This window comes from Lytechinus pictus, chromosome 11, assembly GCF_037042905.1.
Source record: "Lytechinus pictus isolate F3 Inbred chromosome 11, Lp3.0, whole genome shotgun sequence".
Lineage (NCBI taxonomy): Eukaryota > Metazoa > Echinodermata > Echinoidea > Temnopleuroida > Toxopneustidae > Lytechinus > Lytechinus pictus.
The window spans coordinates 27,290,154-27,318,073 of record NC_087255.1 but is presented as its reverse complement, the minus strand read 5'-3'; the positions used below and the strand labels follow the sequence as shown (position 1 = coordinate 27,318,073).

Sequence of the window (27,920 nt, the reverse complement as noted above, 5' to 3'; positions counted from 1 at the left end):
ACGTGCCCCCCATGCCCCCCGTAGTTACGCCACTGCTTGTTGGTATGTCAATAAGTTGATGAAATGATAGCCAATACAATAAAGTACCGAAGTGTGACGTCAGTTGCCATGGTGTCATGGCGGGCTGGTTCTGAACAGAGTCGCAGCTGACGATCGTCTGTACACATTTGTATGACTTTGGCTCGTCTGAAAAATAGGTTGCAAGCTATCAAATTCCGATAGCAGCCATTTTCTTCTAAGATAAACACTCGCTTTCATTCGGCGGGTTAATTTGTTTAGAACCAGGCCGCCATGACACCATGGCAACTGATTGCTTCGGTACTCTATAAATATACCCATGCAATTGGAAACAACATGAGAGTTAAAGCTCAACTGGAAATTTTGTCCCTCAAAGATATTGTCCACCAATATTACAATTACAGGAAAAAGATCTGCTGTGACCCTGCATGTTTCAATTATTGATGAAGACGATGACGACGATGATGTCTAAATGAGGTCCGGATTCATTCACGACAGTTTTCGTAGATGCCCTTAGATTCCAAAGTTAGTTGGATAACGTTATGGATGAACTTATATTGAGCCTGGAAAAGGGAACATAAATCAAATTGGCAAAAGTCATACATGAGTTACAAGCCTTCAAAGTGCATGGAACAATTAAAATCAATAGGCATAGCTTCCCTTTGCATTGGATATATAAAATGGTTACATGGTCTAAAATTAAAATTAATAAGATGATTGCATTTTATTATTTATTATATCTATTTGAAAGCCACTGGAAGCAAATTTTCTATGTAATGCCTGCACTCATCACATGGACAGTAAATTATCTTGTATCTTGTCTTGTTTGTTTCATGGTTTAAATAGTGACGAATATCTTGATAACAATATCAATTAGAATGCTGGCATAGACAAGTTAAATGATACTATTATTTGAGTCTGCAAGTCGCTTAAAACAGAGTGCCTGCATCTGGTCTAAATAAAAAAAAACAAGAGGAACGCCTCTGGCAATCTCGCCTGCATTACGCAATTCGATATAGCAGCAGTGCTTCCTTTGAAAAACAGCTAATGAATAATTATTCACAGAAGAAAACATCAATAAGATAATAAAATAGTATGTCCATTGAAACAAAATGACATTTGACCATGATCATGTGACCTAAGGATTGTGCAAAACTATCATTCATACTTGATTACCCTTATGTCGATGTTTCATGAGCAAGTACCATAAACTTCCTAAGTTATGAAGCCAATTCAACATATACTCCCAACACGGCCAGAGTTCATTGACCTTTAAATGACAATTTGACCTTGGCCATGTTCCTGAAACACACACAGGGTATTCAGGGATACATTGCTCCTCTTATGCCCAAGTTTCATGAACTAAATCCATAGACTTTTAAAGTTATGACGACAATTCAACAAATACCCCCAACATTACCAAAGTTTGTTGACCCTAAATGATCTTTGACCTTGGTCATGTGACCTGAAATTAGCACAGGATGTTCAAGGATACATGGTTGCTCTTATGTCCAAGTTTCATGATCCATAATCTTTTAAAGTTATGATGACAGTTCCTCAAATAACCCCAACATGGCTAGAGTTTGTTGACCCTAAGTGACCTTTGACCTTAATAATGTGACGTGAAATTAGCACAGGATGTTCAAGGATACTTGATTGCTCTTATGTCCAAGTTTCATGAACTAGATCCATAAAATTTCAAAGTTATGATTACAATTCCTCAAATACTCCCAATATGGCCAAAGTTCGTTGACCCTAGGTGACCTTTGACCTTGGTCATGTAACCTGAAACTCGCACATGATATTCAGGGATACATGGTTGCTCTTCTATCCAAGTTCCATGAACTAGATCCATAAACTTTAAAAGTTATGATGACAATTCCCCAATAACCCCAACATGGCCAAAGTTTGTTGACCCTAAGTGACCTTAATCATGTGACGTGAAACTCAGGCAGGATATTTCGTGATACACTATTACCCATATGTCTACGTTTTATGAACTAGGTCTATATACTTTTGATGACAACGTTTCAAAAACTTAACCTTGGTTAAGATTTCGATAATGATTCCGCCAACATGGTCTAAATCCATTGACCCTAAATTACCTTTGACCTTGGTAATGTGACCTGAAACACAAACAGAATGTTCAGTAATACTTGATTACCCTTATGTCCAAGTTTCATGAACTAGGTCCATATACTTTCTAAGATTTGATGACATTTCAAAAACCTAACCTTGGTTAAGATTTCGATGTTGACGACACCGCCGTCGCCGCCGTCGGAAAAGCGGCGCCTATAGTCTCGCTCTGCTATGCAGGCGAGACAAAAATGGTAGCACACACAAGAAACAAGTGGAGCGGAATTTTAACATTTTGGAATGGCATGCATGGTGTCGCATGAAAGAATTTTGCACACGGAAAGCAGATCTATAGGGCCTGTAACACAAAGCTTAGCTATTAATGATTGTAGAACAGTTTCCTACGTTCGATTCTATTGACTATGATGTACAATCAATCTTAAAAATCGAGTCTGTGATTAATCGTTAAGTTTTGTGTTACCGGACCCTAATGTCGCGTCCTAGAGGTTTGCGAAAAATCGCTAGTCTCACCTGCATTACGTGATTCAATATAGCAGCAGTGCTGACTTTGAAAACTACCATGAAATAATTATTCACAAAAAACACCATTCATATAATGATACAATACTACGTTCATTGACCCTGAATGACATTTGACCTTGACCATGTGACCTAAGACTTGTCAGTGATACTTGATTACCCCTGTTCACAATTCAGAAACTATATCCATAAACACTGAAAGTTATGACAGCAGTTTAATAATTACCTCCAACATGGCCAAAGTTCATTGACCTTAATGACCTTTGACCTTGGTCATGTGACCTGAAATTTGCACAGAATGTTCAGTGATACTTGAATACTCTTATTCCCACGTTTTATGAACTAAACCAATACAATGTCAGAGTTATGATGGTAATTCAACAAATACCCCCAAAATGGCCAAGGTTCACTGACCTGAAATGGCCATTGACCTAAGTCATGAGACCTGAAACTCGCACAGGATGTTTAGTGATACCTGATTACTCTTATGTCTAAATTTTATGAATCAGATTCATAAACTTTTAAAGTTATGATGATAATTCAACAAATACCCCCAACTTTGCCAAAGTTCAATGACCCTAAATGACCTCTGACCTTGGTCATGTCACTTAGAACTCAGGCAGGATATTCAGTAATATTTTATTACCCTTATGCACAGGTAAAAAAAAGGTAACCAACATAAATTTTAGGGGGTCCGTCCCCCACCTCAAATTTAGGGGGTAGGGGGACTATAAAACGTTGCCGTTTTCCCAATAAATGACATTGAATTTAAAAAAAAAAACATATTCAGGTTCAGTGCAATGATCACCGGAATGATCATCATGATGGGGTGTCAAAATTTCATGCGCTGTTCAGATAAGTATTATGAAGGTTGTTTTCCATCAAGCGCTCACATTTTACTCCCGAACTGGCAAGATCCCTCAGACAGCAATACCTTCAATCCGAAATAAGTTGGTCAAAAGCTTTCGCCGGTATCGCCATGTCATAATTCCTTTTCATTCGATGGCGCGTATTGGGTCATGACTGGAGCAGTCGTCCGTCCACAATGCTTCTTCTTCGCCATTTCAAGTCCGATTTCATTTCTGCTTGCTTTATATGATAGTACTAGGTGGGGGATTCAAAACTTCTACACAGAATTTTGAAACTCATTAAATATGCTAATTTATGCGCATTTTTCAAAATTCACAAAAAATGCTTCTTCTTCTTTATTTGTCGACCGATTTTGAATTTTTTGCTTATATCTGGTAGTGCTTAATGGGATTTACCAAACTTCCACACAGAATTTTGAAATTTTGACTAGAACAATTTTTATGCTAATTTATGCGACATTAATTTATGCATATTTCTAAAAATTCACATAAAATGCTTCTTCTTTATTTGTTGACTGATTTTGATTTTTTTTCTTTCATCTTTTAGATCTTCATGAGGTTCACCAAACTTCTACACAGAATTTTTAAATTTGGAGAAGAAAATTATTTATGCTAATTTATGCGAAATTCATAAATCACTTTATTTGTTGACTGAATTTAAAAATGCTTCTTCGTCATTTCAAGTCTGATTTCAATTCTGTTTGCTTTATTTGATAGCATTAGGTTGGGGGATTCAAAAGTTCTACACAGAATTTTGAAACTCATTAAATATGCTAATTCATGCATATTTTTACAAATTCACATGAAATGCTTCTTCGTAATTGTTGACCGATTTTGATTTTTTTTCTTCCATCTGGTAGAACTTTATGAGGTTCACCAAACTATTACAAAGAATTTCGAAATTTTCGGTAGAAAAATATTAATGCTTACTTATGCAAAATTTATTCATAAATCACAAAAAAATGTTTTTTCTTCTTCATTTGTTGATCAATTTCAATTTTGTTGCTTTATATGATAGCCTGAGGTGGTGATACAAAATTTCAACACAGAATTTGAAACTCATTAAATATTCTTATTTATTCATATATTTTCAAAACTCACAACAAATACTTATTTATTTGTTGATTGATTTTCATTATTTTTGTTCCATCTGAGAGCTACATGAGGTTCACCAAGGTTCTACACCATGTACACAGAGTTTTAGAAATTTTGACCAGAAAATTATTTATGCTTAATTTATATGAAATTTATTCATAGATCATTAAAAATGCTTCTATGTCATTTCTTCATCAATTTCAATTCTATTTCCTCAATTTATGTCACCAATATAATTCACTAGTGTCAACTGGGCTGAAATTAAAATTGTGTTAAATTTCGTTGTGAGATGCCGGATGAGCTCCAGATCATTGATGTGCTATTTCTTTACATGCACCTGCAACGTTGATGGTAGTTTGGTAGTATTTTCAAAATTTACTGACGTAGCAAATTTAAAGAAAACTACATCATATTCCAGTTCAGAGCAGGTGATAGTGAAATAACATTGTCAAGATATCGATTACTTTTCGAAATATAGGAGCGTCCGTAAAAATAGACACACGTGATGCATTGACACACTGCCACATTGAAGCCCCCCCAAAAAAAAAAAATTCCGAAAGCAAAACATGCAAATATCAAAGTGAAGAATTGAATGGGTACGCCAATCTCTTACCAACGTTGCAACTGCGCCAGGTCGAATTGCCCTCAGTGCCTTACATTCTTCAAAGACGTCAATCAGTTTCTCAACCTTCAGTCGCTCCAAGACAGACGAGAGAGCACAGAATGTCCCTGTAGCCCCTTCACCATCCCTAAAGCAATTGACAGAACCATGGAGATTGAAATATTACCATGCGGTAATAAAACTTGCGGATCCATTGCAGTGCCACGGACAGTGCACCAGCTGCACTAGTGCAAAATCACCTGTATTGTCATGACCAATTGGACTCGGTCTTTACAGTTTATGCATTTACTTCAATAAATATGGGTAAAAGAACACAACTACTGCTCCTTACAGTATTTGAAGATGTCGAAACCAGGAATCGAATATCCAATTAGATGGAAAAAAGGTAAAATTCTGAAGGAAAACAAATCAGCAAGGGGAGTGGATGCATGCATACGCGTGGGTAAGTCGGTGGTGTATTGTGTGACGTCATCAATGAGACTGTTTCTGACCACGCTTTAACTGTATTCAGAGGCCTGAGAAGGGTCTCTAAAATTGCATTTTCGCTTTTCCATGACATCTATAAGACTTTTTAGTGACATAATTATTTGTGTATAACAAGACAAGACCATTCCATGCATGTAACTTGCCTATAATTTGGCCTATCACTTATAGTGAATTTTCTTCGGATGGCAACTTAAGTCGAAGTGACAAAATAATGCGCTTGCCACTGGTGTGTCCACATTCTCATACATTTAATCAAGAAGTCAATGATTGTAGACAATATAGGCCCTATGTAATAGAATTTTCACATGTAATAATTTTTCCCGGTGTAAGCCTGTTAGGGAGCTTATTTCTTTTTTCTTTTATCAGTATCTCACTCTCACATGTAGTTCCTTTCTCGGTTTTGTTGTCTCCCATTAAAAACAAAACTTATTGATAGCCACCGAACACACTATGTCCTTACGTGCAATGAACTAGGATTGGTGCATCCTCAGCATTGGTGTCATTCCATGCCGTTGCCCTACGATGAAGCTCCATGAAAGAGATTGCAGAAGCACATACTTCAGATGCCATCGGCCATGTCGTAAGCTGGAGTTGGTACACAGTGTGAACTAGAGACTGCAATGGACAATCATGAGAATAATTACACCCTAAAAACTTAAAGGGGAATGAAACCTTTGGAATAAGTAAGCTTGTGTCGAAACAGAAAAATCAAAGAAAGAGATCAACGAAAGTTTGAAAAAAATCGGACAAACAATGAGGAAGTTATGAGCATATGAATATTGCAATAGCTAATGCTATGCAGATCCTCCCATTGGCAATGCGACAAGGATGTGTGATGTCACATGTGAACAACTTTCCCTTTGATGGACTATAAAATACCCCCAAAATGTCTCTTCTTTCTTTTTCTTATGGTGATACAAACTCTTTATCCATGATGCATTCTTTAAAAATCTGTATTACATTCTTCCTATAGAAAGAACATATGATCTACTGATAGATTTTATAAAAGAGGCAATTTAAGTGAAATAAATACTTAAGTAATGGGGAAAGTTGTTCACAGGTGACATCACACATCTTTGTCACATTGCTAATGTGAGGATCTCCATAGCATTAGTGATCGCAATATTCAAATGCTCATAAACTTCTCATTATTTGTCCAATTTTTCTCAAACTTTCGTTGATCTGTTTCTTTGATTTTTCTGTTTTCACACAAGCTATCTTGTTATTAAGGTTTCATTCTCCTTTAACAAATACATACGATTACGGAGAATGTCTTTTTGAATACTTTCAAAAAAAATCTTAAAGTTTATTTGTTGTCATATTAATTTTATTCAATTTAGATTTTAGCCTATATTAATTTTGAATTCTACCTGAGAGAGAGATGGGGGTAGGGGGGGTGGGATAGGGGATTGGGGACAGGGGGCAGGTGGTGATAGGGGGGTGGGGGCAGGTGGGATAGGGGGGCAAGACGTTGAATTCAAATACATGCGCCATCTAATATTGTTATCATTATTATATTTGTATTTTGTTAACTTTTGGACTCCTGCCATTTACAAGCTTTTTTAAAAAAGCTTTCTACAGGTGTTCCATTTTCCATTTATTTTTATTACTTACAATATTAATTTACTATGCTTATGTATTTGATCTATTTTTGTATATACATGTGTATTTCAAATGTACATATTTTGTTGTTTTTTAATGGAAAAGAATAAATGAATTGAATTGAATTGAATTGAATACAACAAAAAATGAAAACTATGTAAAAATAATTCATAATGTCACTGATTTTGAATTCATTCATTCCCAACAGAAAATTCAAAGTGATTACAATGATTACATAGTATGGAACAGCTGTAACAGGAATACATACAAAGATTATTAATTAAATTCCATAAAGAGGGAATGAAGCACGATTTCGCGGTTCAGCGGCGTACCCAGGATTTTCCAAAAGGGGGGCCAATTTTTTGTTGGAGGATATTTCGTCCGCGAAAAAATTTGGCAAGCAAAAAAGAAAAAAAAAGGTCTTCAACCACAAATAATAAAGGATTTCGTACCAGAAAAAAATTGACAAGCACAAAAAAAAATCGTACCAGAAAAAAAATGACAAGCAAAAAAAAAGTCTTCAAGTTCAAAAGAGGGGGCACACGTCGGTTTTCTTTGCATATTTACATTACAAATTTTTGATTTTGCTTCTCAAAGGGGGGGGGGAACGTCCCCTGGATCAGTTGTGACTCATCAGGGGGGCAGGGGTACGTCCCCTGCATGAGTTGTGACTCGTCAGGGGGGGGGGGGCAGTCTGCCCCCCTGCCCCCCCTTAGGTACCCTAGTGTCGCGGTTTCTAAATAAGTTTTGTTGAAGTCATGAAGTGTCACATATGTTATTCGAAATCTGTTGGCCCTACAGCGCAACTATCTAACATGACAGTGTATGTTCTAGCAAAACCATACAAACATAATTGAAAATCCCTGCATTATACATCATTAGTGTGCATTCGATCTGCGACGGGGAGCACTCGGTACCGGGAAGTCAACAGACCGTGGCCATACCATACTCGAGCTACGTTTCCATTCTGTTCTTATTTAAAGCCTTTTCGTTCGCGCTATCGACAGGTACGGCGCCTTACGTTACGTCAGAGGGTTGTAGGACAATTACCGCCAGGACAACTACTCCCGGACAAATTATTCCCGGACAATTACCCCCTGAGGAAAACTACCCCCGAGGAATTTTACCCTCTGGACATATACCCTAGGACAATTCCCCCCGGAAATCCCCCTCCTCTCTGGTATCGATGTTAGAAGCCAAGCTGGACCCTTACTAAGTCTTGGCCGGTGGCACAGGTTTTCGAAATATTTTCTACTTTATCTTATCTTAATAACTTTCTCTTTCTCTTTTATATTGCTCTTTCACCTATCCTCTCTCTCTCTCTCTCTCCCATTTTCTTCTTTTTTTTCCTTGCTTTTTCCTATTTTTCTTTCTTTTCATCCCCTTTTCTTCCTTTTTTTTGTTCAGCGGCGCCTTCTACGGCATAATAATGGGGGGGGGGGTTGCTTGCGCCCAAAACCTCCAGTTTGGCTTCGCATATCTGCAGATGGAGCTCACTTTTAACAGCTTATGGCGTTGGTTTGATTCCAACATACTTGATACCTTGAGTATTTCTTCCCCGGGGGGGGGGGGGTAATTGTTCCTGGGGGTAATTGTTCCTGGGGGTAATTGTCCGGGGGTAATTGTCCGGGGGTAATTGTCTGGGGGCAATTGTCCATGGGGGTAATTGTCCAGGGGGGTAATTGTCGGGGGGGGGGGGTAATTGTCCAGGGGGGGTAATTGTCCGGGGGTAATTGTCCGGGGGTAATTGTCTGGGGGCAATTGTCCAGGGGGGTAATTGTCTGGGGGCAATTGTCCAGGGGGGTAATTGTCCAGGGGGGTAATTGTCCAGGGGGGTAATTGTCTGGGGGTGATTGTCCGGGGGTAATTGTCCTCGGGGGCAATTGTCCTTGTGGGGTAATTGTCCATGGATAGTTGTCCACAGGTAATTTTCCAAGGGGTAGTTGTCCTGATACGACGTGGGTCTAGTGCACAGAAATTGCCGCTCTGCGTTGCAGATCGGAGCGGACGCTATTTTGCTCGATGACGGTCTCGGATTACGCGGTTCGGAGAGACTTTTAGGAGTTCCGCATGCGCAGATCGTTTTTCGCCCCAATTTACCGTCAGTGATTTCTCCCGTCGCAGGTCTAAAGCACGCTAATAACACATCGTAAATATAAAATCTGTGGAAATTCGAGCTAGTATGGGGCTACCTACCTTGGATGAAGTGTTTTGAAGTTCCATAGACCTACATGATAATCCATCATAATGTTTCTCATTGACGAATGTGATAATGAAAGGACCGTATGTGACTTCACTTTGAGATGCGTCTGGCCAGTATTTCGCCATTGACTAGAGAAAGAAAATAGATTTTAATCCGAAGTTTATTCATAAATAACAGGCTTATATGTATCTGAAAATATACATTAACTCATATAAAATAGGTGGATCTTTATATCAAATATCTTAGGCCTATGCTAATATCCTGGAAAATATTAAATCAAACAAAACGTCCATGATAAAATACATGTAAATCTCCACCTTGCATTTTATTGCATTTCAATTGTATTTCATAAGTAAATGAAATTATGACCTAAGCCTTCATCGACCAAAGTATGTCTTACACTACAAAACACATACTTTTTTTACATTTCAATGTGAATGTTGTGAATATGGTCATTAATTATACATCAAAATGTATTTGAAAGGGAAATATACCAAGCTGAAAACTTACTGAAATGTAGCTCTTTACCTATTTTACCTGACAAATATCCCAACAATTGGAAATAAGTTTACCAAAGAACAGAGCATTTTGTAATGGCATTCTGCGTATGAATGAGGTCATTTGAGATAGCCTTTTAAATTCACTCACATAATTGTGATCTGATGACTATTCAAACATTAAAAAAAAATCTTTCAACATCTACTGAAGAGCAACAAACTGTTCCCACTGGTTGGTATCTGGCAGTTGCCATGGCAACCCGGATAGCCAATGTTCCAAATGTGGACAATGAAACAGACGATTTCCAAGTTTGATCAATGACGTGCTATTCTAGTCACCGGGTCTATGCCTCGTCCTCGTTTCTATCCTAGAATTGTGACAACCACCTAATATCATGTCAGGAAAGCTTACGCAACACCCATTTGAAAAGTGTTTGAGCTTATCCTAAAAATTAGAAAACTTGTTAACTAGCTAACTGCATATTGGCCTAGGGCTTATTATCTCGAGTAGGCCTATGTGATGATACGTACCTGATCCTCTGAGGCCATACCATTGAGCATGACAATGGTAGAAATCTTGTAATCAAAGATCAATCGCCAGAAGTCAGCAACAGTATCTGGGAGAGGGGTCTGGGTACCAATGAACATGTCCTTCTTGGTGTATCCCTATACAAGTGCAAGATTTATTTGTTGTATCATAACAATTATCTAAGACAGTGAATCAAAATTGAATTTGCTGTAAAAGAATTAAAGGAAACAATTGATATTCATACGGTCTACCAAAAGTTGTTCTAATTCCTAGATAGTAAAATACCACATGGACTAAACACATTCGGTCTATTATTAATTTTGTATAACTGTTGATTGGTCTACACTACACGTGGTCTGATATCCATTTAGCCTAATTCTCATCGGCCTGTATTTAACTTTTTTGTTTACATATTATGTTCCTTATATTTACAGTGCTCATTTTAAGTTTTTGATGGCGAAGAAAACTAACTTATTCATCTTTCACAAACAGTTAAGACAGTGTAAGAATGGTTTTAGAGTCAAATTAGCTGATGCATTGAACCTCTACTGTTAAGGATTTATGCAGCTATATTGGTGATGGTTTATGATTTTTTTATCGTTCCGCTCGCCGACCTTTACCCTCAAGTCTTGCGCATCTTTTGAGACCACATTTTGAATAATAAAAGCTGATCTTATAACGTTCACAAAATTCATTATCCCGAATGAATAGCGCAGACTTCTTTGCAAACTGCCTTGATTTTGGTTTGAAATAATGATGACAATTGGTGACATAATTGGGTCCGTGAACAAACTTGACAGATCAATTTAAGTCATAAACTTACTGGAAGGAAAGATGCGTTTATATAGTTACTACCATCCTCCACCTCTGTAATAAGAAACGGTCGATGTTTGTCCACTGATAAAAAACAAGAAAATAATGTGTGTACTGTTACAACTGTTTATTTCTAAGCTAGACCATGTAGACCTTATATTTCGAGAAAAAAAACATCAGCAGTTACAAGACACTGAATGTTTGCTCATTTTGTTTTACATGCTTTGTTTGTTGGTTCATTTACTTTGTCGCGTATCGTTGTAAAAAATGATTCTTTGAAGAATAAAGTTACTTGCTTGCCAATTTAACAAATGATTGAATGAATCATTGAACTTAATTACCATCCACCGGCAAATTTTCCTTTCGCTGGTGGATAACAAACACAAACATAACTTGTCTTCATATAGGGGGTCATGATGTTGAACCAAGTGCAAATATTTTGTTTCTTGGGTTATATATCGATGAGCACCTATCCTGGAAAAATCATCTAGATGCTGTCTGCACAAAGGTGTCTCGCAGTGTAGGTGTTATTTATAGGTTAAAATCAATTTTACCTGAAATGATACTGATAACAATATACAATAGTATTGTTCTACCTTATCTGACATATTGTAATGTTGCCTGGGGAAACACTTTTAAGTCTTATCTTGATAAATTGAGAGTATTGCAGAAAAGGGCGATACGACTTATAACAAATTCTAATTATAGACATCCAAGTACTCCGTTATTTCTTCGTCTGAAAATGCTACCACTTATAGTGAACTTGTGTCGTTCAATTGTGCATTGTTCATGTTCAAACTACAATCGATACCCCAAGAATGTACTTTAAAAAAATTATTTCTTCAGAATTCACAAATACATATTTATAATACACGTCAAAACGATCTTATTCGTCAGCCATTTGCGAGAACAAATGTCACTCTGACCTCCTTTCATATATCATGTATTAAAGAGTGGAACAATTTACCTGTTGATATAAAAAATAGTAAAACTCTTTTCATGATCAAAAGATTATCCAAAACTTACTTTCTTGACAGATTATGATTATTTTCCTTCAATATGTATTTTAAGTTGATGTATTTGCATTTAAGTTGATGACCTACTCAGAATTTATGTTTAGTATGTGCATATGTGGGTGAATGTGGTTGTGTGTGGGTGTGTGTGTGTGTGTATATATGTGTGTCTGTAACAGTTTCCATTCTATTTTTAGCATCTTAACCTTATATATATTTTTTTTGTCTCTCCTTTTGTATCTTGTAGATTAGTATATATCCTATGTTGTATGTTAATAATCATAAGTATTTCAGGGCCCTACTCACAAGCTTTGCTTTTAAAGGGGTCCTAAAACCAATTCGTCTATGCTATAATCTAATTGATGTATGTTTATGTACTCATTTACATTGTATGTATATCCATTCTGATTATGATGTGATGTTTGTTTGGTTTTGAATAAATAAACTTGAACTTGAACAAACGAATACAAAGGAAATTAAATTTACAATGAGATGGCAAATATCACACATTAACATGTCAGCAGAAATAATCAACTTAATTCAAAAACAGGTTAAATGTCTTATTACAATAATTATATCTTCGACGATTAATCAATTTTACAAAAAAAAATCAACAATGTTTACTATGAAAGTGGATTCCTGACAGGCATTCGGTCATACTGAGATATATGTCTTGTTTACGAAGAGAAATAAGTTATGAACGCATACAGGGGAGGGGTGCATTGATGGGGGGGGGGGGGGGGCAAAAAGACCCCAAGTAAAGGCGGGGTCATATTTTTTTCTCAATCGAAATATAGGAGTGTTATAAATTCTTAAACGAAGACCTCCCATTCTTAATACTTTTCTTAATTATTTCTTCTATTTTATCTCTCTTTTCCCCGTCAGAAAGAACACATAATCAACACTGTGTGTTAATCTAGTCAACACAATCCACTCCATAAACACAGTATGTACCGGCACTGAATTAATGTGTGACATCAATGACAGGATACTCTTAATTTTCTTATCATTAATGGAATTATCCTTTAAATTTGATTTTGATTTTATTTGATATGGATACAATCCGTTTTAAGGGTTTCATTCTCCTTTAAAGGGGAATCCAACCCAAATAAAAACTTGTTTTTATAAGGAAAAGAAAAATCAGACAAATCGATAGGTGAAAGTTTGAACAATATTGGACAAACAAGAAAATTATGATTTTTTAAAAGTTGTAAATATTGGTAATCACTATACCCATGGATACTTCAAATTGGCCGCATAAGGGATGTCATAGTGATGTAAGGCAAGGACTACTATTCCATGTACCTATTATGTACATATTATGGCTAAAATGTCTTTTTCCCAAAAGTTTTATTTCAAATTATATTTTTCTTTCAAGAGGACATAAAACAATATACTACCTGGGTTATATTTAGATTACTGCCCCAGGGGAATGGGTACTTAGGAGAAAACCACAAATCCCTGATAATAAATTAAATGGCCTATGGGAAAGTTGTCCTTGCCCTTTGTCAAAATTTACTTACCCAGTTGCCAATTTGAAATCTACATATTATTAGTGATCTCAATTTTAAAGCAGCTATAACTTTCTTATCGCTTGTCCGAATTTCTTTCAAACTTTCACCATTCTGTTTAATTTATTTTTCTGCTTCCCAACACAACATTTTATAGCCAAGGCTGGATTCCCCTTTAAGAAAACTATTTTCTAACAGAAATTCAGATAGAATGTGTATAATCATATCCAAATTTTATAAGGTAATAGAATTAACAACCATAAAGAGCCATTAACATGAGTAGCACAGCAATATATCCCAAAAAGTCACACAGTGTGACCACACTGTTTCACACTCTGGCCACACTGCATTCACATGGTCATTCCATTGCAATTAATTGGAACACGTTTTTAAACAATGCTACACAATGTGTCAACGCACTCGTCAACACTCTTAATACTTACAGACTATAGTATCTTAACCATCGTGAAATAGTGACGAACTTTATCGTATTGGAACTACCTTTTCTACGACAATTCGTCTTCTTATGTAATGTTAAATGGATTCTGTACAGATTTAATATAGGATGAGGGTGTTGTAAAGGGGGCCAATTTTCTCCCTATCTCTTTTTGATTACGAGTGAGATATTATGGATTTTGATAAGGCACTCTAGAGATATTAGAAATTATAGGTGTGATCCACACTTTGTTCCATCGAGCGGAAACAGTAGTCACGGAACAATAAGAAATCGTTGTAGAGAAGACAACTGTCTCTAAGGCTCTTTCGAAGTGTGTTTATCCCAATTGGGTTATTGATAGAGTTCGCAACTCGACGATCAACAAAAAGTCTTCAGTTAGAACGTCATCAACTATGAAAAGATAAGTCGTTCTGCCATACATCAAGGGTCTATCTCGCGCTAAAACGGAACTTTCGTAAACATGGATTTAGAGTGTGCTTCAAACCAACTAGAACTTTGAAACAGTTCCTTGTAGTCAGCGGCGTAACAGGGGTCGGTGGCCAGGGGGGGGGGGGGGGGGGGCAAGAGCCAAAAATTTCCCGGTCATATCATGGAACAGGCAATGGCGTCATAAGGCAAAAATTTTGAGGGCGCGATATGGCGTATAGGGGAAATATATCTATATATAAGCGAGCGAGCGAGCAAAAAATTTTGACATTTTTATTGCAAAAATCAAATTTTGTGATAGATTTTGACATAATGTTAAAAAGATGCTATCATATTTCACCCTCCTCTCTTTCCTTTTTTCTCTCTTTTTTTGTACGCCACGGTGAACAGGATTTTTGTTATGATTGTGAGCATCAGGGCGAAGTTCTATATGCTCTAGGGGGCCGAGTATGGCGCTTCTGGCAAGAAGTAGCTTAATATAGGTCCCGAGCGAGCGAAGCGAGCGAGATAAAAAAAATCACCTTTTCATGAGAATCTAACATGAAGATAGATTTTAACGTGATATTTAGAAAAATATAATACACTTTCCTTTCTTTCATCATTTTTTTTGTTTGGTTGTAGAACTTTCGGGGGCCATGGTCCAAACTCATCTATATAACAGTGCTTTATGGGTGGGGTCCAGGGCAGAGCTCCGGAAACTCTAGATATCAAAGCCATTTTGAACCTTACAGATGGCCACTTATTTAAATCAAATTGCGTGTATATTTATATAGCTTTAACACAACACATGAATTCAATGCAGTTGTGTATCGTAATCATCCAAATATTGTGAGGGGCACACCATAGCAAATGTGTGAACAATTGTAAAAAGTCGCCAGCGAGCGAAGCGAGCCAGAAAAAAAATGGCCTGTTAAAATGAAATTCTAATTATGTGATAGATTTTTACATCATTATAGCAAATATCATGTCATATATTTTGTTTCATTCATCTCATTTCACTGCCTCCTTTATTTTCTTTTATTTCCCCTTGGCTGTGGAACCACCCCCCGATACGCCAGTGCTTCAACGTAAAGCTTAATGCAGGAAGGGTCCATATAGGGGCCCGTTATAGAACCCATTAAAGGTTACAAATTAAGAGCCCCCACTGCACGGGGTCTTGACTCTTAATTTTCGTAATAGGTCCATGATTGGACAGAGCCTTTTATGATAGACTTTCATACGACATTATGCTATATACCATCCATTTTCTTCCCGCTCGTTATCTCAATCCTCGGCAGCCCGATAGTGTACGTTATCTTGTCCCTATTCTTTAATTTCCAATTTAGATTCTGGCTAATTTCATTCTGCATTTATTTCCCGCTTTTGTTTGCCTTTTTGTCATCTTTAATTTATTTCCCTGTCTTACTAATCATGTTAATGTATTTGTATATCGGGGCGAATTGTTCTTTCTCACTTGTTCTTTTTTCCTTCCTTTTCCCGTTATCTTCCGTTTTCCCTTTTTATGTTTTTTCTTAGTTTTCTTTTCCCTCTTCCTTTCCCTTTCCCCTTCCCCTTTTTTCTTTCCCTTCCCTTTCCTTTCTTCCCCCCTTTTTTTTCTTTTTCCCGTTTTTTTATATTTATTTCCCGGTGAGCTCCACCAGGGGGGGGGGGGCAGCTTGCACCCCTGCCCCCCCCCCGCCTGTTACGCCACTGCTTGTAGTCCCCAAAGACAAGACTGAAAATAAGAACTTTACTGGTGTAATATATAGGATTCCTTGCCAAGAATAACTTCGAGTGGTGTGTGAAAAGAATCACACAGAGGGGATACTGAATGTTCCCTGAAGACTAGATTTTTCGAGCATCGTCACGCGAGCTCCTTGTCGTCGGAACGTTCTCAGCACCATCATATTGAACTGCAGGGACATACCGTGGATGTCGACAAGGTGGAGATCTTAGAGAGAGAGAGGATAGATGGTTTGAGAGAGGAGTGAAGGAAGCCATCTACATATGGGCTCCAACCTTCGCTGAATCGTGATGGGGGCCGATACAAACTTTCAAGAGTTTATGACCCAATTTTTCGCCGCTACGTCACTTCCGGTGAAGACCAGACGGGGTATATCCCTGAAGAAGACTAAAGTGTGCAGTCGAAAATTTGGAGGTAAATGATTCATATGTTCAAAAAGATTATTCTCCAAAACTTTAATTTTCTCTTGTATATCCGTGCGAGAAATTAAGGGTAGTGTCACACAGTGTGTTCACATAGTGGACTATGTGAATATGTGATTCAGATTCAACATGCTCAGATTTAATAGTATAAAGATATGTTTACACTCTGGCTACCTTGAAAGTGTGACTGTTCACAGTATGTTGACATAGTGGACTATGTGATTCACACTGTCAACTTGAACAGCGTTAAGTTATGTTCACACTGTGGCCACCAGTGCGTCTATCCACAGCATGTCGATTATGTGAGGATGTCATTTACATGGTTAAAATGCTCAAACTCACTGTCGACAGTGAGAGTGCTCACAGTGTGTTCACATAATAGATTATGTGAAAATTGAGATTCACACTGCTAAAATGCTCACATTCAACAGTGTGAAGATATTTCCACACTATATGGAAACCTCCATAGTGTGACTGTTCACAATGTGTTCACATAGTAGACTATGTGAAAATTGTGATTCATACTGTTAGAATGCTCACATTCAACAGTGTGAAGATATGTCCACACTATGGAAATATCCACAGTGTGACTGTTCAGTGTGTTCACACAATGGGCTGTATGAAGATGTGATTCACATTGTTAGAATGCTCACATTCAACAGTGTGAAGATATGTCCACACTATGGAAATCTCCACAGTGTGACTGTTCAGTGTGTTCACACAATGGGCTGTATGAAGATGTGATTCACATTGTTAGAATGCTCACATTCAACAGTGTGAAGATATTTCCACACTATATGGAAACCTCCATAGTGTGACTGTTCACAATGTGTTCACATAGTAGAATATGTGAAAATTGTGATTCATACTGTTAGAATGCTCACATTCAACAGTGTGAAGATATGTCCACACTGTGGAAATCTCCACAGTGTGTTCACACAATGGGCTGTATGAAGATGTGATTCACATTGTTAGAATGCTCACATTCAACAGTGTGAAGATATGTCCACACTGTGGAAATCTCCACAGTGTGACTGTTCACAGTGTGTTCACACAATGGGCTGTATGAAGATGTGATTCACATTGTTAAAATGCTCACATTCAAGAGTGTGAAGATATGTCCACACTGTGGAAATCTCCACAGTTCGACTGTTCACAGTGTGTTCACACAATGGGCTGTATGAAGATGTGATGCACATTGTTAAAATGCTCAAATTCAACAATGTGAGGATCATTTCACACTTTGTTCCTTCTAGCAGGATGGGGTTATATTACTATAGGAGAATGGTGTTGCTCGACAACTTCTGTCATGTCTGTGGAATAACCCAAAATTGAAATGAATGGAAAGGGTGTTTGCTTCATGTCTTGGAATTTACGAGGGATACGTTTTGCTAATTACATTCTTCAAACAGATGGTTCTTTTCTTTCATACTTTGAATTACAGCGTAAGTTTCACATCGAAGCAAACTACCCTCAATAGGTCTTTGTGATGCAATGAGGTCAGGCTTTGATATTAGTACTCCTTGTTTATGCAGCCACATAACCCATCATTCCTGAAGCTTTGCACCTTCTAATGAAAAAAATATATTGTTCACATATATATCAATCTTTATCTGAAATATAAAACAGTAAAAAAAAAGCAAAGCATCATAGAGTGGAAAGGTATTTTGGATTTTAACACGAGGTATGGAGTTCATATTCCATTAAAAAAACAAAGGACATTAAGCTCAGATGATTAGAAAGAAATTAATTAGTTGATAAAAATGTATTTTTGTAATAACGATTGCTCTCAGCCTTATTTTAAAATGAGAAAATACATACATGTATGTAACACTAATCTTAAGGAAATGAAATTAAAAAGTGGTTTTTAATATTTCAGGACAATTTTTGATGGTGGGGGCTTTGTAGATTTGAATCAGTGATAGGTCAATACGCTATCACGTGACAATAGCTGCAAGGATCGCATTGGTAATATTCTAGGTTTTGGCATCGCCTCAGAGAATATAACTGCGTTGCATTATAAACTGCGACGTTATATTCACTAAGGTGACGTCACTCACTGCTAATAAGTTGCGTGATCAGGGGTCCGTTGCAGAAAGAGTTGCGTTTAAACGCAAGTCAAAAAATCAATCGCAAGTCCCAAATGCGCGCTGTTGATTGGTTGAAAATCAAGTTGCGCATGATTTTTAGAGTTGCGATTGATTGCAACTCTTTCTGCAACGGGCCCAAGGTAGTTTACTTATATACGCGCTTGTGTTTACGAGTCGATTGCATTTAGACCGCGCTTGCTGTATTTTTCCAAAAAAATTCTGTTATATCATTTGATTGGATTGGATCAAAGCTACAGTAAGCATTTCGAATTAATCATGAAATAAGGTGATGAATGCAGTCTCTGATGGCGAATCTACAAAGACTATATAATATAACAGATATTGCCTGGTCTATTTTTTTTATAAACAACATTTCAAATCCCCTCCCAAGATTTCCCTTTCGGGAGAATATTTTCCCTCAGCGATGCGCGCTTCGGGCAAAATATAATCCCTTGGGAAAAAATATAACTCCGTCGGGGAAATGAAATGTTATATTCACACTCTGGGTAGGCAATTTCTGCACAATATGCCTATCTCATGTATGTTTTTTTTTTTTAATTCTAATGTGTAAAATCTTTCCTTGAAATCCTTGCCTCAAACTATGTAAATTATGCCAATGTTAGTAACGATTTTTAACATTCAGTTTTCATATTCTTTGGTCATTAAACAAAATGTGTATGCAGATGAATTTATATTTATATGATATAATTATCTTTTGAAATTTGTTTTTAAAATGATGAACCCTGTGGAAGAGAGAGAGCAACTATGTCAACACATTGTGATGAAAATCATGTTTCATTCTATGGTTAAGTCACTGTGTGTAATTATTCACAATAAATCACAGCCCCTCACGTGTAATGAGCTATAACATAGACCGGTTAAATAAAAAATGATATAACAGGACTAACTTGGTATCTTGTCAATGTGTCTGTTCTTAGGGACATTCAACGGGTTGGTGGCATCCTTCTGTTCATCTTCCCTTGGAATGGTGTTAAATAAATGAAGGATCTACAGGAAACAAACAGAATATAAAAAGAACGAAATACTCCTTTGTCATATGTGACGAAGAGGCCACCGGAGACCTTCAACTTCGACATATTTTTTCGTTTGTTTTACATCAAAATGAAACTTGGATAAAAAAAGTCCAAATTTGTTTTTAGTAGCGTTCATGGTTTAGCATTATGTTAGACCTAGTTAAGTCTGTATCTCTTTAAAGTTGGGATTGAATAAAATGGGCTACTGCGAACGTAGAATATATGCGAGAAGTGTGCAGTAAAGCTGTTCATTAAATTACAAACGACTTAACGCACGGCTGGAAAATGTTCTTAAGCGCTAACTGATCTGCATAGGGGTAAATACTTTAGCACAAAAAATACCAACAGTAATATATAAAGTCATTCGTAACTTATGAACAGCGCACCAGGAATGAAATATACTGCAAAAAGACGAAACTTTAATTTTTGAAGATTCTAATCTTTGTTTAATCGCTGTATGCAGCAATTTTTGTTAAGCTAGCTCCCCTCAAACTGCACAAGGCTATATCATTGGATTGGATTTCAATCACATTTTAATCCTGACTATATATTTGTTAATGGTACCTCATTATATAAATGGAAATAAAAAAAAAATGAAATGAAATATAATATTCACAGGAAAAAGGTTTTAAGAGAGTAATTGATTTCTCTAAATACCTTTCTCATAAATTTATGAGTAAGGTAACAAAATCGAAGATAACTTACTTGGAATTGCTCTTGTAGCACAGTACATCCTTTAACAGGATCAGGAGTTAGGAGGTATGGGTATCGCTTGAGGTAAAGCTCTTCAGCTATGCTGGTATCCCCGCAGACAAAGGTTTCTAACAAGGCTTTGTAGATGAACTGATATTGTTCCTGGAATTACACAGGGCATTGTTTCAAATGGGCAAGTAGTAGCTTTAGTAAATCATTTTATTAAGACTGATATGTGAACATGACTGTCATTTGAATATCACCAAATTCTTTGTTCATAAACCGGGAATGGGGGCTCAGTGGTAAAGTTCACGACCCATAAACTGGAGGTCATGGGGTGGATCTGCAAGACAGACCCATACCAATCTTGTAGGCAAGTGCCTGAGCTTTTGTCTTTAATTATTTACTATTAATATACATCTTGATACTGTATTTTGTGAATCACCGATGAGCAATAACTTGTGATGATTAGCATATATATCCCCCGGATATATCCTTTTGTATTTTTGGGACATTGATTCCGATGCAGTCTCAATATAAAAACTGCCGTACTTTGGCAAAAGGAAGCGAGTTACAAAAGTGTCATTTGTTGTAAATGAGCAATGTGTATTCGTCATTTACACTGGCATCAATGCAATATAACAGCAGCATATTTCTTCAATATCTTTCCATAGAACGATCATTTCTTCACCAAATTTTGCCTGAATGTGCAACATACAAAGGGTGTTTTAGAAACAACAATTATGCTCCTTGAGCACTCTACAGAATGGATTTTGCGCTTGACAAGTCACATTATAATTATTATTATTAACTCAAATTTGACTGATGTTGCACTTGCTTCCTTTTGCCAAAAATGGGCAGAATAATTAACAGACAAGACATTTTGTATTAACATCGTCAGTCAGACTCACAGCTACTTGAACCATCTTAATCCGATTATTCCTCATGCTTGTGATGAAATTGTAGACATCTATGGCATTCTCTGCCTCAGCCTGATCCAACATTGCGTCTAGTGTGATGAAGGTTCCTGTGCGTCCACCAGTACTGTAAAAGGATGAAATAAAGCACTTTATTGATCTACTTAGATCAGTAGAGCTACATTAAATAGAGTTTACCTTTAAATACATAGGTTAAAATCCAAGACTCTTATGCATGATGTATGTCATATTGTTCATAGGAAGAAAAGGGGAAAAATAAAAATCTAATTCGCGCAGACTTTTTTAAGATATCTGTGACTGAAAATTATTTAATCTCCTGGGTAGCCTAATAGTATCATATGTAATATGTGGAATAGTATTGGGAATGTGTTACCATGCAGTTACTTTAATCATGTTAATTTTTACCTGTCTTAAGCACTATAGTCATTTTATGTTTAAGTTTTTTAGGACTTCATGTTTACAACATATCGCAGATGCAGGTGACGTATCAGACCTTGCATCACATATTTGTGGACATTAGACAAAATGGGTCATATGGAATATAGACCAGGTGGTTGATGGATGAATTGGACGTACTGTAGACCAGTCGCAACTGACCCTTTGGAACAGTTTAACGACCGCAGTGACGTTTATCTTATGTTTCATAAGATATTTTATATGAATCTTTGTCATTTGATGAACCATCTTCTCAAACCCATGATAAGTGATCACAGGTCACCACCAGTTATTAGTGTTTGGCCACGTGTGCAAGCACAACCAATTATTGTGGGGGCGTCGTGGTCCAGTAATTATGATTCTCTTCTGGGATGTGGGTTCAATTCCCAGCCAGTGCGTGTTTTCCTTCAGCAAGATATTTACCCACAATGTGCTGCACTCAACCCAGGTGAGGTGAATTGGGACCCGGTGGGAAGAAATTCCTTGAATTGCTTCAGCGCCTGTATGGCAGCACAGCTGAAGCAGGTGTAATAATAGCAGCACTTTGTATCCTCAGGCAAAAGCGCTTAATAAATCCAGCTATTATTATTATTTCATTATTATTATTATCATATCATTAGCTTGGTTAGGATCCGCTTTGAAATCTTGTAGTGTGTATAGAAAGTATTACCTGCAATGAACAACGATTGGTCCAGAACTACTGGTGTGGTGTTGGTTGACTAACTTGATGAAGTTCATAAGAGGTGTGGTGTACTTGGGTACACCCATGTCAGGCCATGAAGTATAGTGGTATTGGACAACTTCACGGATGTTATTATCAATCTGCAAATAATATTCACTTTTATTTTTGCTATGAATTAATAATAGTTTCCATCACTCACGATTCGTGCCACGGTTGAAACCGTAGCATAGATTGTAGAGTAATGGTCGTGATCGTATCAGATCTTATCAGATCTCCAAATGATAATTGTGGCATTTCGTTTTGATTGTAGAAACAAAAATGAACGGATGTATTTTTTTTGTGTGATTTCTAAAATGCAAATCATAATGGATCGAACGACTGGAATGAGGCATCAACGCACATAAACTTTGTCTCTTTTATGAGGATTTTCTAATTTCACTTATAGACTTGCACCTCACTTTAATCTTAAGAACAATCAAGAATTTTGCAATTCTTTGAGAGAAAGTTCGTGTAACATGTAATAGAAAATATTTCTTTGTGACAAAAGTCATTAAACTACTAAAATAACAAAGAAGATAAGATATATTTTGTTTACAGCAACAAATATCAATTAATAATACTCACCTTTAGATTATATTTCCTGACCGTGTAATGTGTGTCTACTTCAGTACTATCTAATGCAACAACAATCTTTCCATACACCATTTTTCTGTCTGGCCAGTACTTTTCACACTTTTTCTATAAGAATATAGAAATATACAGCAGAATTCGATATAAAAAATGTTATTATATCAAGATTACAGCATTACTATGGTTTACAATTATTATGCACATTATAATAATTATGGTCTCACACACAAAATATAACCCTCACCCACGTGCCAAATATCAGCCTCACATTCACTAACTCTTTCATCGCCACACGCACATGCACTACACAGTAACACCAATATACATCCCCATATCGTAACTCCAGTGCACAAATACTCACACACCCACACACCCAGGAAACAGCCCCTTCACTCTTTGCAACATGCAGACATCAGTATGTGAAGCACAGATATAGGCTTTTTAATATTGTATGAATTACATGTATCTTAACTACATGCAACACAAGTCATGTTAAAGATTGTCACATATGAAATAATTATGAGTTTCTCTGTTAATTTCATGGAAAATAGTTGATGATTTGCATATTTTCGTTTCCACTAGTAAATTTTCGTATGAACTATTTACATTGAGTAGCAATAACATTGATTAACCTGAATTTAAATAATTGAAATGTAGGGGGGGGTATTTTTCCTGTATTGTAATGCTGATTGAAATCTAGATGAATTAACGTTACTTCCCTACATTGTACTTATGTACCATCATCTTTTTTCCATGTATTCACTTCTGATTATTTTGCATGTTCTATTTGTTTTTCCTTATGTAATTTGCTTGTTTGTTATATTGTAAATATTTGTTTACAGGACCCCCTGGAAAACAGTACATGGCTACTGATGGGGCTACCCTGTATAAATAAAACGAAATAAATAAATAAAAAAACCCTCTCACACAAAGTAACATTCCTCCTGTGGATTATTGCGTAACTGCAATGGAATGGATTTGTTTCTACTTCAATGCATGCATTAGATGAATTAAAACTTCTCGAATGAAAAATAGGACAAAATAACCTTATCATTCTCTATCAAGTTGGTGAGCATGACAATCTTCCCACAGTCCTCCTCCCATACCATTCGCCAGAAATCCTGAACCGATGCCGCGTTGGGTCCTGCATGTACAATATTTATGTTATCATGTTCAAGGCAATATAATAAATTCAGCAATACTATCATATTGCTAAGATAAAATTTTGAAACAATATTAACCCTGATAAGACTGGGGGCTGATTCAGCCCCCACCCTCCCCACCCCGACCCCTCGAAATTTTCGTTATAAATCGGCAACGCGAAAAAAAATCGTGTCGCGGCAATTCCTGACCTTTTCTATCAAGTCTAGCGCAACTTTTATTTTAATACCAAATTTGCGATGCGAGGTACATGTTTCCGAAATTACACAACATTTCGTAAGTGCATGCAGATCAAAACTTACTCAAAAACGTGAATTTGTGTACAAATCCAATGCAAATAATGTTTCTAGCCAAATTAATTTATGCCTCATTATTACTACTTTTACTGATTAAACTCTTTTTGTTTATGGTCAGAAAAAAGTCCCCAACGATTTCATTAAAACACAATAACAACAACAAAAAATACATAAACTAACAAAAAATAATAAAATATATCAGAGAATTGTGATAAAAAAGTTTTTTATAATACATTTGATCAGAATATTATAAAATGTCAGTGAATAAATATAGTACTTTAGTCCTTAGTAAACTAGAGCAATGTTCATTTTAGGCATAAATTAGCCTAATTTATTCGTAATGAGCTCTTTGGAAGAATTTGATTGTACAGATTTACTAGATTATGCCTTGGGTAACGCGCTTGTTGATTTTAGTTGCAATCGCGCCGAGAATGTAAGTAGATGGGGAGGGGGGTAATTCAGCCCACCGTCTTCATTATAGGCATCAAATTTAGCCCAGTCTTTTTGGTGTGAGACTGGACCTGTCTAAAAGAACAAGAGAAACTGAAGGGGTGACTATCAAACGAAAAAATCTTTATGACTTTTGGTCAATAATATTTTTATTCTATAATCCCCTTTTCCTTGCAAATATTTAGATCTGAATACTGTGAATATCATTACATCACAGTCAATAAGACATGTTCCCTTTCTGCAATAAGACTTTCCTCTTTCTAGCTGGTATAGATGAACTTAATTTATATTTTGTCTCATTGTCAGAAACATGAAATTACACTGTAACATCTGGGGATTGTTTCATGGCAGTTTTCCGCGGTGGAAATTTGTTATGCTTTGACGATAACCGTACAACTACAAAGTGAGAAGTTTGTATCGATTTTGATGACAATACTGTTGTGTAGTCTACTGCTGTGGTATTACCAGAAGACTTATACTCAGTTTTCTTGCACCTTTCATTGATAAATTTAAAGTAGATACGAACCAAAAGCGCCATCTCGAGTCCTCAACTACTCATATCTGGCCAGTTTCCTGATGCATAATGCTAGTGCAGTCTAGTAATATAGACCCACTTGAATGATATCATGCTTATTGACTACTCAATACATTTATACCGCAATAAGTATGTTACCAAGTAGCAAAAAACAATAACTTTTCCTCTTAAAACATTTTCGTTTCTCTATACGAATACAATAATAGGTCAATTTATTCTCTGTAGATATCTGAAAAACGTATATTTTAAGACTATGTATTTATAACACACAGTCAATGAGAGACCACACACAGTTCACTTCCCCTTTAAAAGTACAATTTTGTCCTGTACTTGTTGTGAACGCAATTTATGATATAATTACCTTGGGCAGCAATGTACTTTCTGGAATAATTGTATCCCTGTAAAATAAATCAAATGTGTGATGAAACAGTAAAGCGGTATACATAAAACTACATCAATTTCATGGATAAAAATATGACCCCTGTCTAGCTTTAGTGGAAAATTACATAGAAGGAATAGTGACACAAATTATTGGATAAACACAGTGTATGCAATATACATGCAATCATGATCGATTTCCTTCGTAGATTTTAGTTCTTATACACACACACACCCTCACCCACATTCTTTTCAACATAATTTATTTTTTTCAAAGATTTCATAATAAATCAAAAACATAAACTCAAGGTAAATAATTACAGTCTATAAAACGTCATTTTGTGCTTAAAAAAGACTACAAAAAATATACCAACGACTGAAGAAATGATGGTGGAGTGAAATGCTTAAAATATACTATTATACCATGATACCAAACCCACAAACACACATATAACAGGCCGGAATTCGCTTTTGTCTGCTTGAATAAATCCTCTTTTTTATCGTTATCATGCTCTTACTTGATAACAATAATGATTTTAAAAATGGTAACATTTTGTATAAGATGGTTTAGCAGAAAGTGCAGATAAAATGAAAATCATAAATAACGCAAAACCTAATGAGATATAAATCATCGTAGCAAGACATTTATGAAAAACATTACGAAACATGAGATAATAACATAACTTGCAGTATACATAGATTTGAAATGTGTATTTTAGTATATATACTCACGTCAATGAAGTTCGCATTGATATAGTCTGAATGCGGATCGTTATCAAGGAGGGGCAATTTGACTCTAGAGTGGTCATCTAAAAAGATAAAGAATGCAATCTTGATGATATAAAGCAAAATATGGGAATGAACTGGAAGCCTAAGTAATTTCAGTAGGATAGAGGCAGAGGCGTTGATCCTGGGGGCAGGGGGGGGGGGGATTGCCCAACCAAAGAAAATATTGGGGGGGGGGGCAAATATATCGTTTGCCCCCCCCCCCAATAATTCCGCATGTGCAAAAATAAAATAAAAAAATTGAAATATTACACAGAAATCAGCAAGCGAGATTTACATACACAACTCGTTATTTATTTAAAATCGTGCTCAAAATGTTCGCTTTTCAGATTGTAATATAAAAACTTTCAGCTCGCGCTTCGCGCTCGCATCATTTCTGTAGCAAAAACCCATACTTTTCATGATAAAATAGGTGAATAGAATGTCCCGTTTTCAGTTCTAAACCCCAAAAGAACACCCGCTTCGATTTGCGATAATCTTTTGTTGGATATATATCTTGTTCTTCATTAAAAACGTCCATTAAACTGTCATTTGCTCAGATAGAAATATCAAGATTTTCAGCTCGCGCTTCGCGCTCGTATCTATTATTTTTTTAGATACCAAATACCAAATATGCTTAGAATATCAAGCTTTCACGTCAGAATATAAAGAAATTTCAGCTCGCTCTCGGCACTCGCATTATCTGTGTAGTGAGATGTGTATCCAACTCATGAGTTACTACAAACAATCCTAAACAGGTACCTTTTCCCGTTTTCAGGTCAGGATACTAAAAAATTTCAGCTCGCGCTTCGCGCTCGCATTAATTTGTTGGTGAGGTATGTGTCTCTTTCTCCGAGTGAGTCATATATATATAGGCCTATGTGTGTGGGGGTGTGTGTGTTTGTTTTGTGTTATCGAGCGCCTTTTGAAC

General features: G+C 36.5%; 1 protein-coding gene across 1 annotated transcript; it reads right to left on the bottom strand.

Annotated features, from left to right (window-relative positions):
- Position 1: 1 nt before the first annotated feature.
- LOC129272060 (receptor-type tyrosine-protein phosphatase mu-like) lies at positions 2 to 27,002 on the bottom strand. The gene is made up of 14 exons (XM_054909298.2): positions 26,957 to 27,002; positions 26,208 to 26,244; positions 24,451 to 24,548; positions 23,399 to 23,512; positions 22,763 to 22,914; positions 21,631 to 21,763; positions 20,732 to 20,881; positions 19,901 to 20,000; positions 11,361 to 11,434; positions 10,540 to 10,674; positions 9,505 to 9,639; positions 6,167 to 6,321; positions 5,212 to 5,347; positions 2 to 581 (listed from the first exon to the last, which is right to left on the bottom strand). The coding sequence occupies exons 3-14, from the start codon at positions 24,511 to 24,513 to the stop codon at positions 504 to 506; spliced, it is 1,425 nt and encodes a 474-aa protein (XP_054765273.2). The 5' UTR covers positions 24,514 to 24,548; positions 26,208 to 26,244; positions 26,957 to 27,002; the 3' UTR covers positions 2 to 503.
- Positions 27,003 to 27,920: the final 918 nt, after the last annotated feature.

Coding starts and splice junctions, on each gene's coding strand:
- LOC129272060 (XM_054909298.2), bottom strand. CDS start 24,513: ATGGTATGGGAGGAGGACTGTGGGAAGATTGTCATGCTCACCAACTTG. Junction 6,322..9,504: donor TTCAAAACACTTCATCCAAG/GTAGGTAGCCCC, acceptor TGTCCATTGCAG/TCTCTAGTTCACACTGTGTA. Junction 5,348..6,166: donor CCAATCCTAGTTCATTGCAC/GTAAGGACATAG, acceptor CAATTGCTTTAG/GGATGGTGAAGGGGCTACAG.